General features: G+C 37.8%; 1 protein-coding gene across 4 annotated transcripts; it reads right to left on the bottom strand.

The window, feature by feature from the left end:
• Positions 1–1,271: 1,271 nt before the first annotated feature.
• On the bottom strand, positions 1,272–13,082 carry LOC120112308 (polypyrimidine tract-binding protein homolog 1-like). 4 transcript variants are annotated; one of them, XM_039131199.1, is made up of 12 exons: positions 12,960–13,073; positions 9,037–9,257; positions 8,737–8,946; positions 6,568–6,630; positions 6,408–6,481; positions 6,228–6,323; positions 4,945–5,002; positions 4,746–4,850; positions 4,578–4,659; positions 3,189–3,301; positions 1,581–2,139; positions 1,272–1,501 (listed from the first exon to the last, which is right to left on the bottom strand). In XM_039131199.1, the coding sequence occupies exons 2-11, from the start codon at positions 9,220–9,222 to the stop codon at positions 1,603–1,605; spliced, it is 1,524 nt and encodes a 507-aa protein (XP_038987127.1). In that variant the 5' UTR covers positions 9,223–9,257; positions 12,960–13,073; the 3' UTR covers positions 1,272–1,501; positions 1,581–1,602. The 4 variants fall into 4 exon arrangements, with proteins under 4 accessions (XP_038987127.1, XP_038987126.1, XP_038987125.1 ...); XM_039131198.1 differs by having other exon boundaries at positions 1,272–2,139; positions 9,037–9,247; positions 12,960–13,082; XM_039131197.1 differs by having other exon boundaries at positions 1,272–2,139.
• Between the last annotated feature and the right edge of the window lie 3,437 nt (positions 13,083–16,519).

Raw genomic sequence — 16,519 nt, 5'->3', positions numbered from 1 at the left:
CATAACCATATTGGAAGAAAAAATTTATACATAAACACACGTACATGCACCTACCCATCCATACACACATAGTCGTATATATAAATATATAATTATAAATATAGTATATAGTTTCTCCTTTTGCGAGGCTGAAATCACTGCCGCGTGAAACTCTACTATCAGAGCCCGGCAACAAATTGTGCGAGGGCAGCGATGAGGAAGGGAGGAGGCAAAAAGGAGGTGGAGGAGAAGGATCGAGATGAGGTCCTGGATAAAGTCCGGCTAGGATTTCGCCGATCCAATTTGCAATTCAGATTGGGCCAGATCAAGTCTCCAATATATCAGATTAAGTGGGGATGTTGGTCAGGTTGGGTCAGGACCCGACAGCATACTTGTCTACGCCCATCAAGTAGAAACTCACGAGCAAATTCTTCCGGGAACCATTAAATGTTAATTAATACGCATCATTTCTTAAAAAAAAATCTTTTCTTACAAATTACAACTTAATAATTTTTTTAATGCAAAATTCGCAAGTTCCGACGTACATCGTGCGAAACAACCCTGCTTTTGATCAAGAATTCAAAATCTACATAACTTGACCTAGTTTCGGGCTATCAAACCGGGACTCGCGTATGGCACAACTTTCAAATCGAGACGGTAAGATGCGTGAAGAGTGAGTGGTACGAGGATTGGAAAGCGACCTGAAAGGCTCAGCAGTCCTTAAAAAATTACAAACATTTTCTTTAGCTACTTATATTTGTTATTTTAGCCCCTCCATAAATATTGCTTTCCACTTTTTACTCTCTCTTTTTTTAATAATATTATTATAACCATTCCCCCTACGCAAGGATTTCATATGAAATCGGGGAGGATCTTCATCCTCCTCTCGAAAGAAAAAATAAAATAAAATTTTGCAAAGGAACCAATTTTCCGCCTGCATGGAAGTTAGAGCAAAGAAGAGCCCCCTTCCAAACGAGGCGAGGCATACAAAGATTCAGCTCAAGGCTTTTTCAGCCAATGCTTCCCCCATAGCTCCATCGTCTGAGAGATATCATAGGCACAAGAAAGTTAAACCTAGAACAAACATAATCTGGGAACAGGGATTTTATTCTCCAAGTTTTCAATGAAGCGCAACAGAAAAGATCAAATGCTTACCTGAAGCAAGGTTCACAAACTTCTCGGGCAAAGCATGACTCGGACTAAATCCCTTGTTGCAAAGCAACCTGTCCTGTTTGCCATCTGCCCAAAGTACTCATATTCTATATTCCTCCTCGTCACAAAAATTTAGAAAGTTTGATGAAATATGAGCAACCAACAACACAGTGGCTTGCCAAATATACCCATTGATCTATAACTTGATGAGAGATCAGTTTTGAGCTTTCGCAATTTAAGCTTGTTGTAATTACATCATGAGTTTTGAGCATGCCCTTGTATTACAGTTTGATGCATCCATCTCGAGCCACATGGGGCACATTCATGTTCGGCCCGCTTAAAAGGAATGCACAAAATTAAGAACGAGAAACTGCAGGACAATAAAAAGATGTTTGGTGCATGACAGCTGAGATGGAAAGATCAAGCAATGGTTGTGGAGTATAGAATACCGTAGCATTGCAGAAGGTTTGCCTAACGGCTGTAAGGCAGTGAGAATGGCATGGGGAACCGTTGGCTTCCTTGATCAGGAAACTGCATCATCTGTGTACCCATACCTGGAGGCATGGCCCTCTGTTGACTTCCTTGACCAGGCAGCAGCTGCACCATCCGAGTCTGAGGACCCATAATACCTGGCACGGCCCCTTGTTGGCTTCCTTCACCAGGCAATGGCACCACCTGAGGATTCATACCTGGTCGTGGCGGCCCCAGTTGGCTTCCTTGACCGGGCAAGGGCATCATCTGAGGACCAACACCTGGAGGCATAGCCCCTTGATGCATGTACATTTGATTCTGTAATTGGGCAGGTAAAGGAGGTACTGTGCCAGCTCCTGTATCCCAGCTTGCTCCAGGCTGAGGCTCTATCATTGCATTGGGGGGTGGATATGGAACACTGTTGTATGGAGCTGTCCCACCAAGCCCGGGGATCGGCTGAGGACCAAGAATTGATGGCTGGTTGCTCATCGTGGCTGTGTTTCCTCCAGTATAGTCTCTGCCTCGATCATTGTTAATCTGAATCAAGGCATGTCCATCATATATGTTAATGTTTTCCCGTCTACAACTTACATGCCACTATGCCAGATGAGTCTAGAATTAACTCTTCCTTTAAAGAGCTTGATATTTAAACTGACTCTAACGTAAAGCATAAAATCGTAATCTACCAGGATATCATCACCAGCTGAATACTTAGTGCACGTGCAAAAACAATTAAATCATGAGTTTCATGAAAAAATCCTATATACGAATTAAATCCTAGTGATGTGTTTCGCAGGTGTACTGCACATTCATCTTAATATAAACACTACCATGCAACAAAGGAGACATAGGTATAAATATTGATGTAATAAGAGGGGAAGATATTAATGAACATAATCATATACCTGACAACCACAATCTAAGCTGGCCCACCAGTAATTAATAGTCTAGTTGTGCAAAATTACCCAGATATGCTCCTAAATTTTAAATACAACTCCAAGTAATCTGAAGGGAAATAAATGTCAGCTGGTACCAAACCTTGCAGGCAGGATAGTAGGACTACCTTTGGCACAATAGCAAAAAACATAAACCATGGGCAAAAAAAGAGCTGTGTAACAGTCTCAACATGCATGTATCTGCTTCTGGATTCTACTTACATGACCAAGTGCACAGTCCTGTATATGCATGCAGACATGCCGCAGACATGCCCCACGTGTACATAAACAAGCAAATAACTAGATATTCCTCAAAATACTATGAAGCAAAGCAACTAAACTACTTTATGCATCCTATAAATAATACTGGAGATTGCGCAGCACTTTGCTAACCCCACATACCGGCTAGAGATGCAGCAACTTCCCTAATACCTTCATAAATACTGAACACAAAATTATTGCTCCTATAATTTCAACTTATGACCAATTAACACTGGTAAATTTTATACAGTGGAAAGAATATTGTGATGGTTTCTCAGCTAATGGGATTAGGGTTGTAATTAACTGCTGCTGTACTCAACCATACACTTACAAGTTATAGAGACAGTTCAACAACCTTTGGGCTGCAATTGCATACTGATTCAATTTTACCTTTACGTTCAGATTGGTATGATGTGAATATGTCAGATGAAGCTTGCAAAAACCTCCCCCATAGATACAGTGTCCTTCTAGGGATTCCTTGGCAGTTCTAGCAGTCCGAATGTCTGCAGTGAAAGCATATGACTAACAAATGACTGAGAGAACCACTCACGTCCATTACCATGCACAATCAACAAAATATTTTCAAATAACATTTTAGTTCCATGTATGAATAAAAAGAGGGAAAGAATAAATGGTGTTCAGCAGCTGAACAACTTATAACGCAACTAAAGGCAATCCTTCTAATCATAAAATATGTTAGAGTTTGGCAAGTACTTGCAGACAAGAAATTATTATATATAAGAAACACACGTAATGATTGCAAACAGCTAAGAAGCAAGATTAACAAAAAAACACACAATGTTAAGAAACAAACTGACTAGTTATTTAGGCTTCAACTTAATTTATAAGATAAAATCAAAAAACAGATGGGACCAAAAAGCACCATAAGCATGAGTAACAACATTTTCCATTCAAAGACTGCAGGGTTTTCAGCTTCTGGATAAGCTCAAGTTCTGGGACCTCTTGCAAAGCCTAGATGTTGTACCAATAGATGAGCAACCTCTCAAGAAGCATGAATAAATTTTTAAACAATTATAGTCATTTGTTGCAAAACATAATGAAAGGAGGAAAACTGTTGCATATAGTTTTTCATGCCCCAATGAACTTTGCCACATTTGATAGATTAGGAGAACTTTAACATGACTTAGAAAAGGCCACTTAAGAATAATTAAAACCCTTCATGCTTGTGCATCAATTTAAGGTCTCAGCCAGCAAGTTAAATATGAGTTGTGCCAATAATTGATATCAAAATATTTTGGCTAATAAATCTAGTCGCGTAATACTGGGATGTTATTCAATGTAGACAAGCAGGACACTCCTCATGCTATCAACCGAGCATATGTTATTTTCACCTCCCGAGGATTCCAAAATGAAGGAGATAGCATTTTACTTTAACTGCACAGAGATTTCCTATCATTGCAGAGTAGATGGCATGATTAATAATGATCACATTACAGATAGATTGTTCAGGAAGATTATTTACATAACATCACATGGCATACAATTAACAGAAATAGCACGTCATTCATCAATCAAAAAGCAAACAGAATATAATATCCATGCATGCTTACAAGAGAACAAAAAGAAGACCCACATGGAACATTTATAGCATTGGAGTTTATGTTTTAAAAGACTACAACACAACAAAGAACATCACTCATGTAGTGTAACTCTATGATACATTCCCAAGGAAACAAATGCTACAATTTACCAGTCAAAGATATCCTACAGAAATAAAAGGCATAACAGCCCATTGTCAAAGTTGCTTCTTGTATTTACCAGCGTACTGAATTAGGGCCTGAAATCCTGAATTCTTCTCAAAAATAGCAATCTTTTGAACAGTGCCAAATGCAGAAAAGACCTGTCAAAGAAAAAAAAGACAGAAATTAGTAGGAGTTGCATTTCAGCATTCTTAATTTGATTAGCAGATGGAAGTGAATGAGTTACCATGTAAAGAACATCAATAGTAATAGCATACTGCATATTTTCAACTGATGCAAGAAGAACATTGCTCTCTGGTTCTTGCTTTATACCATCCTGACCTAAAACAGGCTGCATTGATGATAGAGAAATATAAGAGAACATATGGCATCAATCATGGTGTTAATTAAATGAAAAATAGATCACCTACTGCCAGTTGACTTGCCTGTCCACTACCATCAATAGCTGATGGAGCAACCGGAAGGTAAGGATTTGTGTAGTCCCTGATGAAAATGGCATCAGTAACCACAAACTCAAATGAATAAAAAGCGCAACATACTAAAATTCATACAGTTCAAAAGCTTAAAGGAGGGAGAGCGCTATTGGTATGTGACTATGTCTGCATTTATATGTTGATTCCTAGAATGGAAGGAGAAACATAGGAAAAAACTTCTTTTCCGAGCCCTTTGTGTGGCATTAAATCAGAAAAAAACCTAGGAACTACAAATAGCATGCAGAATTTATGGTGTTAAATGTGGATAGAACAATTTTGCGTGGAAGCTAGATCTTGACTGGCCAAAAAAGAAAAAATTGCAATGTTTAAAGGGCTTGCATAACCATATTTATTGTTTCAGAAATAGAGATACTTTTTGCATAATAAGTCAGGACCAGCATTTTAATGGCAAAAATATGGGAAACTACCACATTCGATATATGTGCCAAGTAACCTCATATAGCACTAATACAAAGCACACCTGTCTCCAAGGCTTTCTAGTGGGTCAAGAAGTTCTAGGCCTTTTAATTGAAAAGTTTCACTTCTCCCATATGCAGTCAGTTAAATAAATGTTGAAAAAGGAATATATCACCTGACACATCATCCATTTCACCAAATTTCTCAAAAATACAACATGTAATGGAATTTTTGAAGGACTTGTTTACAGAATCAAAGTTATTACTCATCCAAGTAAAAATATTTTACAAATCTATCTGATTAGTTAAATGTAAGAATCACAATTACCAGTGCACAGAATGCATGGTTATATGCCAATTTAGAAAAGAAAAAAATAAGGTAAAAATGAATGTTTTATGATCAGCACTAGAAGTCCAAGATATCACTATTCTAATGAAGACTGATGTCTCAATATCAACACATAATGGCCCAAGTTGCCAATATAAAACTGAACCTCGAATATGTGCAATTGGCAAACACTAATTGTTGTTTTTTTTTTGTAGGGAAGGGATGCATGAAATTAAGTTGATGATCTCAGCACTGGCCCGCCAGGAAAAAAAGAACTTGATATGTTTTAAAGAACTGCATGCTTCAAAACCAACCTCTAGTTGAAATCGCCTTGCATGTTGACATAAGGGGAAAAAAGGAATTCTAACATAAAATCTAGCTTATCTGATTCATAAAGGTAATTCAAATTGAAAGGCCTTGCAAGAAAAAATTTGTGCAAAATTTTCCTAAATGTTCTCTCAAAGAATCAGTGAGGTGTTAATTCCAATTACCTGCTCCTGTGACTCTGAAATTTCACATTCAAATCTGTATGTGCAGAAAAAGTTATCCTCAGGGCACAAGCCCCAACATGCTCTTGAAGCAAGTATCTGCATGTAAAGCATGACGATTTTTTTTTACCTTTTTTTCCAGGCAAGCCTTAGTAAAAAGAAATATAACATTGCCTACTCTACCTAGGAATACTCCTTCCATCAAGGGCATTTTTTGCTGTAGACGCAGTTTCAGAATCAGAAAATTGAACTAGCGCCTGTACACAAGAGAATCCATACATTACAACATAAAAAAAAAGCAGATTCTAATATAGTCACGGATAGGATAGGCCAGAAACAATACCTGGAAACCTGCTGTTTTCTCAAAGGTAGCAATCTTATGAACAAACCCAAAAGCCGAGAAGACCTACAATGCCACATTTTTCAAATTGTCTCAAAAGGACTCAGTAAATGACCTTGTAAAATGTAAAAAAGAAAAAAAAAAGTTTCTTTCCCTAACTTCACAAAAAGGGTCAGCACATATTTACAGAACAAATTGGTTGTACAAAACTTAATGTGTACAGAGTATAGACATTAGCATGGAAGTGCAGCCAACAGTTATATATAAAATTAAACCAAAGCAGCACATCAATGGAAGAAATGAAATAAACATAAGTACATGGGCGCCTCATAAGAGTGATTAGTACATGCACAAAAAGAAAGATTTCCTTCACAAGCTGATACTTAAAAAAAAAATTATGGATCTAGAATGTTTCATCATATCTTGTGGTTCGAGACTCACATTTCCTTGCAATTACAAGCATATTTGATATTCTTATTTGTTCCTGATATCATAGATCTTTTTGATAGTAGAGGGCATGACAGCAACAAGCCGCATATCATAATCAAATGAGTGCTAATCAACTTCTTCTAAGAAGCCGAGAAAGTGTGCTGGATAAATTTACCAAAATAGTCTTTACGTGGACTGAAGATGTAAGAAATTCTTTGAAATCGAACGGCAATGCAAGCACCTTATAACTAAGGATTGCAGGAACTTCAAGAACCTGTATCAAGCTCTGTCATGGCATGAGGTTTTCATTTCATTGAGAGTTAAACCCTCAAGACAGACCTTTCAATGCCCTTAATAAGCTTAGGTCCCAACAGAAACTACATGGTTCCTTTTTGATTTTGCTTTTGGAGAAAGATACTCTTGTTATATCAATGTTCATCTTTGTGTTATTTGGTCATGGTTCCCAACATGTCTAATGACCAGTTTTTATAACTCTTTATTCTTCATCCAGTTCTTCGTTAGTGCCAGCTTAACTCTATAGAAGTATCCAGACACAACCAACATATCTTTGATGATAATCAGCACAACAAAAATTTTGCACTCAACCACTAGCTTCGCGTCAGTTGTATCCTGGGGGCATTATCATGCATACACAACATTTCAGGCGATATGGTTGGCATTTTTCAGTGTCCACACTCCATTGACCAAATGAAATACTTCAGACCTCCATGTGTCTTGAAGCCAACTCATCTTCTGATTTTCTTTCCTTCCCACTTGCATCACCAGTTATAAAATATTTTCATGATTTGATATTTTGTTACATTATCTTGTGCAATTGATAGACTTCACACATAGATACCTGCTAATAGGGAGCAAAAAGGGCTCCCAACACTTACTTTATATCCTTGGTGATTTAAATTTGATTTAGTTCTCATGCATTAAAGACCTTATAATCAATTGAAATTTGAGTTGTTTATATTGGTAAAAAACATTGTGAAGGTCTATATCTGCATTGTAAATTAATACGGACAAATTAGTTTAGTTGGTCATTGTCTACAGCAAATCTAAAAAGGCTAAAAATACATGTGCATCATCTAGTTTTATAACCGTTGCCTAATGCTAATGTGAATATACAATTTAACCACTTGAAGGGTAAACAAGTATTCACAGTTAATATATACTATATTAGACCAAAAGGTTAGAAAACAACAAAAATGATCAGCACATACATTTTTTCCTAAGGAAAAAACAAAAAGCTTATTTTTAGAGGCATGAGAATAAGATTACTTATAGTTGCACTAATTCTACTAAGAAGAATCACTTTTGCATATATAGCATGTAAAACAGACAAAATCACTGTCAATGAAAAAGAGAAGTTTAATGTTGCTAAAAACAGGGATACCTAAAAAAAGGATCTGGAGAGAAGGATGAGGGATAAAGAGAAGAGAAGAAAGCAAACAGCCTAAAACTACAGAAGGATAGGAAGAGGAAAAGGGTGAAGGGGCAGTGGTAAGCAAGGGAGAGGAGACAAACACACATGCGCTTTCTCCCAATGCAGTAGGCTGTCATCGAAGATGATTCCCTGACATAAGCCTGCTGATCCATTTAGATTGGTGTCAAAGAACAATAAGCTACTCATAGAGAACTCTATCATAATCATTATCATCCTGTAAACGAAAATGAGCTATTATAAACAATTAAGCCCTGTGCCTCTCATAACTAGAAAGGTAATAATTTTCTTACCACATGTAGAACGTCAATGCTGACATCACCCGCTTCAACACCCTCAATTGTAACTAGCAATACATTGCTTGGAACATCCCCTGTAGTTTTGTTATTGATGATTTCTTGCCTGTTGGAGTATTGAAGATAGACAGTTTTTCCACGTAGCTGTGCTGGTTCTGCTGATGAAGCATAATATGAAATCATTGCAATTGCTTGATTTAAATCTGCCTGCAAAAAGAAGATAAGAGCACAGCAGGAAAAGTCATAAGCTGACCAAACAAGAAGACTGGAGAATGGTGATAACTGCACAATACCCACAAATTCAATAAATGCTTGATTCCGGTTAGCTCCAACATTGGACTTCGTGTTCACAATCTTACCAAATGGCTTTCCTAATTCAATTAGTTCTTCCTCAGTACACTCCCATGGTAGGTTTCTCAGATGAATTACTTTAGATGGTGGTTGGGTGTTGCGGAACTGGAGCTGACTGGAGGCAGAAGCCATCACAGCTCTGCTGCAAATGATGCAACTGTAATTATCTAGCAAAAATAAACCCATATTAATGCTTCTATGCATGGGATTTCCTCCACAGATATCTCAAAAAGTTTACTAGATAATACATAAAACTGGCTTTTCATCACAAAAGAGCAACGAAAATAGAACATTATAAATAAAGATAGCATCATAATCATCTCAAATATGTAAGGTCAATGGCAATATTGCTCATTTGCAATCTGTCATATGACAAATTACTTCACAAAATTGATTGCCACCAATGTTTCTCAGTATGCATATATGTTAAAGACAATAAGGATTTGTAGGATTCATCTATTGTGTAATTAAGACAGGTAAATAAAATAAAGTAGAATCACAATTACAATTAATATCTGTCAATTAAGTTGTGTATCATGCTGTTATCTGAGAACAGAAAAGCCTCATTTTTAGTAGTGTTTCCATGAAAATGAGTCATCACCACCACCACCCAAGCCTTTTCCCATCAAATATGGGATCACCTACAAAGCATGACTATATGTTGAAAAGGCTATTTAGACTGACCAGATTTTACACTGCAAATCTAGGCAAGAGAGGGGATTATCATGAAACCTGCATGGCTTCTTGGCAGTTAGGGAAATCTACAATATCAGTTGTGATCCAAAGTCATCAAACAAGGAGCAACTCTCCAAAATCCTCCTAACCTTCAAAAGAGTCTAGGCAAAGAAGGAAGGAAGGGGACAACTTGTGATGTTGGAAGTTATGTTCATCTCAAAGGCTAATAAGCCAAAGAATCATACTAAAGCAACCCCAATAAGATTAAAGTCCCCGCTGAATTTGAACATTATTAAATACATCACAATCTATTTTTTGGTATAATATTTTAGCATAATGTCATAGGTTGATATATATGTGAAGAAAGTTTTCTACTTAAGGATATTCATTTGAAGAAAACTACCAGCAAATATCAGTAATCTAACAAAATATAAAAAGTAAGGTCATGGAATTTTTAACATAGAATTAAAACTTCGTACTTCTCTTAATATTGCTTTACTTAGGTAAGTTCAAGACTAGCAATGAGCCATTATTGTAGCTATTAAACCTTCTAGATATAAGGATCTGGCTTGCAATGTGTCCAATCATCAACAATTTTCCATTTTCTCAATTATAATGATATCAATTGAGGCATAATGTTTATTATTTTAAATTTTAGGATTTTGGCATAGATGTCAATGAATCAAAAAACAAGAAATTTTCAAATCCAATGTAGAATTTTTATCACTCTGACCAACAAGTCTGGATCCAAGATAGTCTGAGCTCCTAAGAATTAATTTAAAACTAAATAGAATACTTCATTGGCACTATTATCCATGAAAACTGCAAACAGAGATCAAGGTCAAGAGAAGAAGGCAGCTCAAAGACCAGCATTTCTCATGATTCATACTCACAACATGATAGCAAGAAAAACCATCTTTGCTGCCTTTAGCTCTTCAGGCGCTGAACACCAAATGTATATATCTTAATAAGGCTAAAAAACATTGTCTCTAAAATAATTTCCCAAAAAGTCACAACATATAAGTCAGTGGGCTCCATTTCCCTTCACCTATTGACATGAGAACATCTGTTACCCAGTCATATCTAAGGCTTGTCTAGATGACCAGATGCTGCATCCACAGGATATCTCCTGCATGGACTGAAGCTGAGAGATGAAAAGGCAGGGAGAGAACAGAATGGTGCTATTAGGGAGATCAACAACAACAAAAAATCCCAGGAAAGCAAGGATGACCAAGAACTGCCATTTAGAAGGACCTGACCTCCCTATTTTTTTCAGGATACAGTGTGACTCGGCTACCTCCAACTGAACAACTTCTTTCTTTACTTGTCTCTATGCCCCTTCTCACCTTTGGTTTGTGCCGAGGATAGCTTCTGGAAATGACGTGCAGGCAAACTGCAAGCCCATATATTATTGGAACAAAAATTTTCTTATCATTGATGCAAAAAATGAATTGCTTTTTCCACCATCAGACCATTACAACAATGCTTATAAGATATACATCAAGAAGTTCCATGCCTATTCTAACTCAAATCATGCTATGACCACATAAATAAGTATAAGAATAGCAGATCAAAATTATCCAAAAATTCTAAGATCTCACCCTTCAAAACATTGTCAAAACTTCGGGCACAAAAGCACTCTTCCTGTTAGGCTCCCAAGAAACATTCATAAATTTTGTCTTTATATTAGGAAGCATCCAAGAGGAAAGCTTATTTCTTAAAATCAGACTTCAGCAGTGTTATCTGGACACTTCAAATTTTAGGTTCTTTGATGTGTTGGAACTTGGGACACTTCATCACACTCTCTAACACTTCCTACCATCCAATCATTATGTCACCATCATTACATGTCCACTTTTAACAAGTATCAACTCTAATCAATTATTTTATCAAATTTTATGAACTTAACAAACATAGGTCTAGCTCCCTGTTAATTATATGTTGCAACAATATGGATTTAGAGATACATAAGACATAGACATGTCCCCATGTCCGATTTCCAAAAGATTCCTATATTGGATTATTCTCATTCTCAGACTTAAACATCTGACACCCTTTCCAAGTAAAATTGGACTTTTCTAGTTGCCAACATAGTAACATATGTCAATATTAACTGTATTGACTCTTAAAATTTTATTTATAAACACTCAAAACTAATCTATCCCAAGTCTGAAAAAATAGTCCACCCGATCATTTTAACTCATCTTTCTAGATATCACAGACCCCCACTATTCATTAGGATCCATTTGCCAAGCAAATCGCTTTTCCTTTTTCTCATCCTCTAACTCCCAACCTCTATTCTATTTACCTGGAGAGACTTGTGTGCCAATTAACAGATAAATTAATATATTAAGATTGCACAAAAAACACATATATTGATAGGTTAGTATAGAAATCTGCTTTCATATCTGTATGCAGAAGCTATGACTAAGAAAGGTATATTTGCAAGGAAGATGACATTTGAACAATGACAGGCATGATCGTCGTTGCTCCTCTAACAATGGCAAAAGTTTTGATGAAATTTCACAAATATGAACTATTTATCCTTTTATGTCTAGCGCATGCACATCAGGCAAGGCCTTGATTAAATTCTCATATAAGCTCCTATCAGAATCGAACTTCAATGAGCTGATCCTATCAAATCAGGGCACATGTTCTTCCAGATTACATAATGGGAAGAGTTATTTGGATGCAATGTAACATTAACCAGACCTTCAATCTTTCCTGGTCTCTAAGTGCCAAGAAATAGTTTATGCCTTATGCCCTAAGTAATTCTTCAATAAAATCCATTAACCAGTTATTGGCATATTCCATAAAAAGCTTGTCCTCTCTCTCTCTCTCTCTCTCTCTCTCTCTCCCCTCGCTCGATGTCTGGAATCTTGACGCAGATTATCACATATAGAGCAGCAACATCTGAAAAACTAAAAAGAATAAGCAAAAGAGGGGGAAGATCCAATCTTGTCAATAAAGCGACATTAAGGGTCCCGTGAAGAACGATGTGCATAAATAATTTCACATATAAAAAACTCTATTACAAAATCCATGGCGCCGCCAGAAATATAAAAAGAAGACAACAAATTATAAAAAAAAATTCTCCCACGGTTTCAAGATCATTGGAAGAATGATACATAGAATTGGATGAAAAAGACGAGAAATAAGGCAGATTATACTGAAAAGTAAGGAATGAGGGATGCCTGAAGCAGATTTACGGCGGGCTTCGAGCGATCAGGAGAACGACGGAAGGGTCGACGAGGGATTCTTGAATCCCCTTTCGTTCTTGCTCCGTTTTTCCGGAAGGGCTAGGTTTAGGGTTTATTTTTATAATTTTTTAGACGGGGTTATTTATAATGTGGCCGCAAACGTGCAGCCGTACCGGTTCCCGAAACGATGACGTGGCAACCTCTCCACGATGGTCTCGTAACTTTTGTAGAAGGCGTAGCGGTCTAGAGGACCCGAGATTGAACCCAAGGGTGGGCTTGATCCGTCCGGTTCAATCCAACCGGATAGACCCGTCAAAGTCAAGGTGCATCTGGACTCGGCCCACCTGGCCCAAATATTAAGACTGTAGCGAGGAGTAAGTGATCGGACCGATTAGTATCGGCCCCAGAATTTGGACCCGGAGTTGGCTTAGCCCAAACGGAACAAATATGGATAACACAAACAGAACGAAGAAATTATGAGACTCTAAACCGAAACAGAACTGTAACATAGGAGGTGATTGAGATCACTTGGTACTTAGCTATTGTTGAGATCACGGATGAAAAAATAAATAGATAGATCATCATTGATACTTGTTGGATAATTAAATTTTATAATGGTACTATTTTTGTTATTTGTTATGAATTTTGATCATTATTTTTTAATGATATTGAGATAGTAATAAAATTTCACACCATGCATATTCTCTAAGACCTTGTTGTCGGGTGCATGCGCATGGTCGATTCGGATACTGGTTTCAGGGTGCAAGAGTTCCAATCATAGTTTCCATATCTAAAGTCATTTATGGTGGGTGGGTTAGTGTGGGTTGGATGATTCCAGTCGATAGAAAAGGTGCCTCCCGTGGTATTTAATCGGGTCTCAACTTCCGCTTCTTAAAATTCCTCGCAACATCGTTGTTAAGATAATTAAACAAAAGGCCTTGATAGCACGCTATATTTTAGAGCTTTCACATTATGCATAGTAGTAAGCAATTTTTTTTTTTCCCTTGGAACTGGGATGGGAGAATTGCGGTTTGAAATCTAAGCCAGAGTGATGCTGGAGCTAGATTTTTAATACTAATAATCCAAAGAAAGTTTACCAATCATACTAGTTGGCATGCTGAAGTCTCTCAGACTAATGGGTCTTGGATTTATCAATTTGCACATTCCTCATCGGTGCATGATAAGCTCTTTGCTAAAATTACCATTCATCTCGAAAACTTAAATTAGTAGAATGAAATAGATTTATTTATATATTTTATATTTTTTTATACTCGCTTTTCTTCTTTTTTTTTTTCCTTTTTCTTTTTTGCTTAGGAAGAGAAGTAGGGCCGTAGGGGGGAGGAAGAGACCAGCCCACCCCCGCGTAGCAGCTCTCACTGGGCCCCCGCCCCGTCAGGAGCAAGTTTGATACGGGTAGACACCGTTTTACTCACATTCTCCTCATCCGAAGATGAGTACGTCACACGTGGCACCACCAAGATACAGGTGGAAGGAAATCATAACTGCCAACGAGCCAACCGGGCGTGGGGCATCCGGTCTCCGAATTTAATCGATGCCTGCGTATTTCAAATCCGGATAGCTCGGACAAAATTATCGCCTCCTTACTATCCAGCCACCGTCTTAGTGGCTTTTTATACTCTTGGTTCAAAGTTCAGACTTGCATTTCTGCCTAATCCCTGTACGAGTTGGAACATAAAAGTTGTCACCGGCCCAACACAAAGGTTACTGGGAGCCAAACTGAGATGGCAGAGCAAACTCATATCATTTGCTCAGCCACCCTCCGCAACGTCATATCATTTGGGCTTAGGAATCTTTTTGGGTGCGCTCAGCCAATCTTCCCATCGACACGTGCCTTAGTACCTACGTACAACACTGCGACTGAGCCAGTGGTGGGTCTGGTCCTGCCAGACCAGTCTTATAGAGTCCCATCAGATCGGGTTATCTTTCGCGTGAGGGGATGATTCACCTTCCTGCAGAACGCCAACAGTTGGATACCCATTATGCTTTCAGATCCGTGCAATATGCAATTCAATGATTGATATTGCCCAAGAAGGTCAATTATTCTTTCCATGTGAAATATACAACTCGAAACCTAGCAGGCCGAGAACTGCAATTTTCGGTTTGGGATATGCCATAAGCATCTCTCTTCCCTACCAATTGGAGTCGCTAGGTTAAAATGTCACGCAGGAGGCACTTGTAAGCTCTCAGTAGGTAGAGAAATCATACTCCACACTACATACACCAGTACAGTCGTATATGCTATCAATTACCAAGATGTATTATTATAAGTTCCATTCAACATGCGCTCATCTAAATAATAGGCCCACAGCAATGTGTTTCGATGATTGTTGGCGTATCCGGCCATACGGTGCACAGGATATAATTTTTTCATTGGATGAGATCATGAACTTGGAAATGGCTTAGATTGCCAATAATTGCGACATGAGAGCATGAATTGCAAAATCCCCTTGCAGCAAGGAGCAATCATGAGTGTGAGGAGATGCAAATTGTTGCAAGTGCAAACCATTTGCACCCTATATCATTTCACATGTACTTTCAACTTCTATCTTGATTCACCACCAGACATGATTTGCCGATGCCGCGCGTACTTTAGCTTCTAATGGTGTATACATTTAATCAATCCTAGTAAAGTAGCTTAGGTTTTGAGAACGGCTAAAAAAATGTCCGAGTTTGAGCGACAGATGGATCATGTTTTGTACAACCGAGTTCTGGCTCAGTAAAAGGAGCTCAGTTCAGTGGCCCCTCAGAAAGCACCAAGCACTCGGAAGAGCGTCCCATTCTTGACCAATCGCTAATAACCATTGTCGTCGTATATGACTTGCTTACGTATGGGGTTTACAAAGATGAACATAGTTTTCTTATTCGTTATAAAATAGATGGGGGGGGAGAAGAAGAAGGATTATTTAATTCCAACCTCATTTTTCATCTCTTGATTTTGTTCTACAACTATTAATTGCATCAATCTTAACTGTGCATGGCATTTCCTCTCAATAAACCAAAGCTAATGCACCAAGATTACGTAGCCTCAGACGTAGGTCCTGCTAGGCCTTATGGGCAAAGGACATGCAATAGTTGACAACTCAAAACATTTCAAAGTTGATCAAATCCACATGATCTTGTCGACATGAAATGTCCTCTGCCATGCAACAACTCCCATCTAAATCTGCAACAGAATTGTAGTTCAGATGCATGACAACGCATCCTCTCGACATGTCATCCACAAGCTGCTTTCTTTTCACTTTATAAGGAGACGAACATATTTCCATAATAACAAACGGGGAAAAAATAACTTTGCATGCAGGAAATTCAATTATATATCAGGGCAAACTTTAAGACAATATGACAAGGGGGTAATATGATGCTATTGCCTAAGTACATAGGTTACACTAAGCCTATTTAGCAAGTTATCTGACGTAGATCCTACCAGAACCCTATCTGCCGAGACTTACCAATATAACTTGCTCATGAATTTCTCTATACTTAATATTTAGCTCCACATTATTGCTCAAGAAGTACGTAATTAGTTCCATGTT

This window comes from Phoenix dactylifera, chromosome 11 (genome assembly GCF_009389715.1).
Source record: "Phoenix dactylifera cultivar Barhee BC4 chromosome 11, palm_55x_up_171113_PBpolish2nd_filt_p, whole genome shotgun sequence".
Taxonomy (NCBI): Eukaryota; Viridiplantae; Streptophyta; class Magnoliopsida; order Arecales; family Arecaceae; genus Phoenix; species Phoenix dactylifera.
This window is presented reverse-complemented; position numbering and strand designations above follow the sequence as displayed.

Excerpts from the sequence above, each read along its gene's own strand:
- LOC120112308 (XM_039131198.1), bottom strand. The coding sequence starts at position 9,222 with ATGGCTTCTGCCTCCAGTCAGCTCCAGTTCCGCAACACCCAACCACCA. Across the intron at positions 6,482-6,567 it reads AGAAAACAGCAGGTTTCCAG|GCGCTAGTTCAATTTTCTGA; the intron begins GTATTGTTTCTG and ends TCTTGTGTACAG. Across the intron at positions 4,660-4,745 it reads CTATTGATGTTCTTTACATG|GTCTTTTCTGCATTTGGCAC; the intron begins GTAACTCATTCA and ends TTTCTTTGACAG.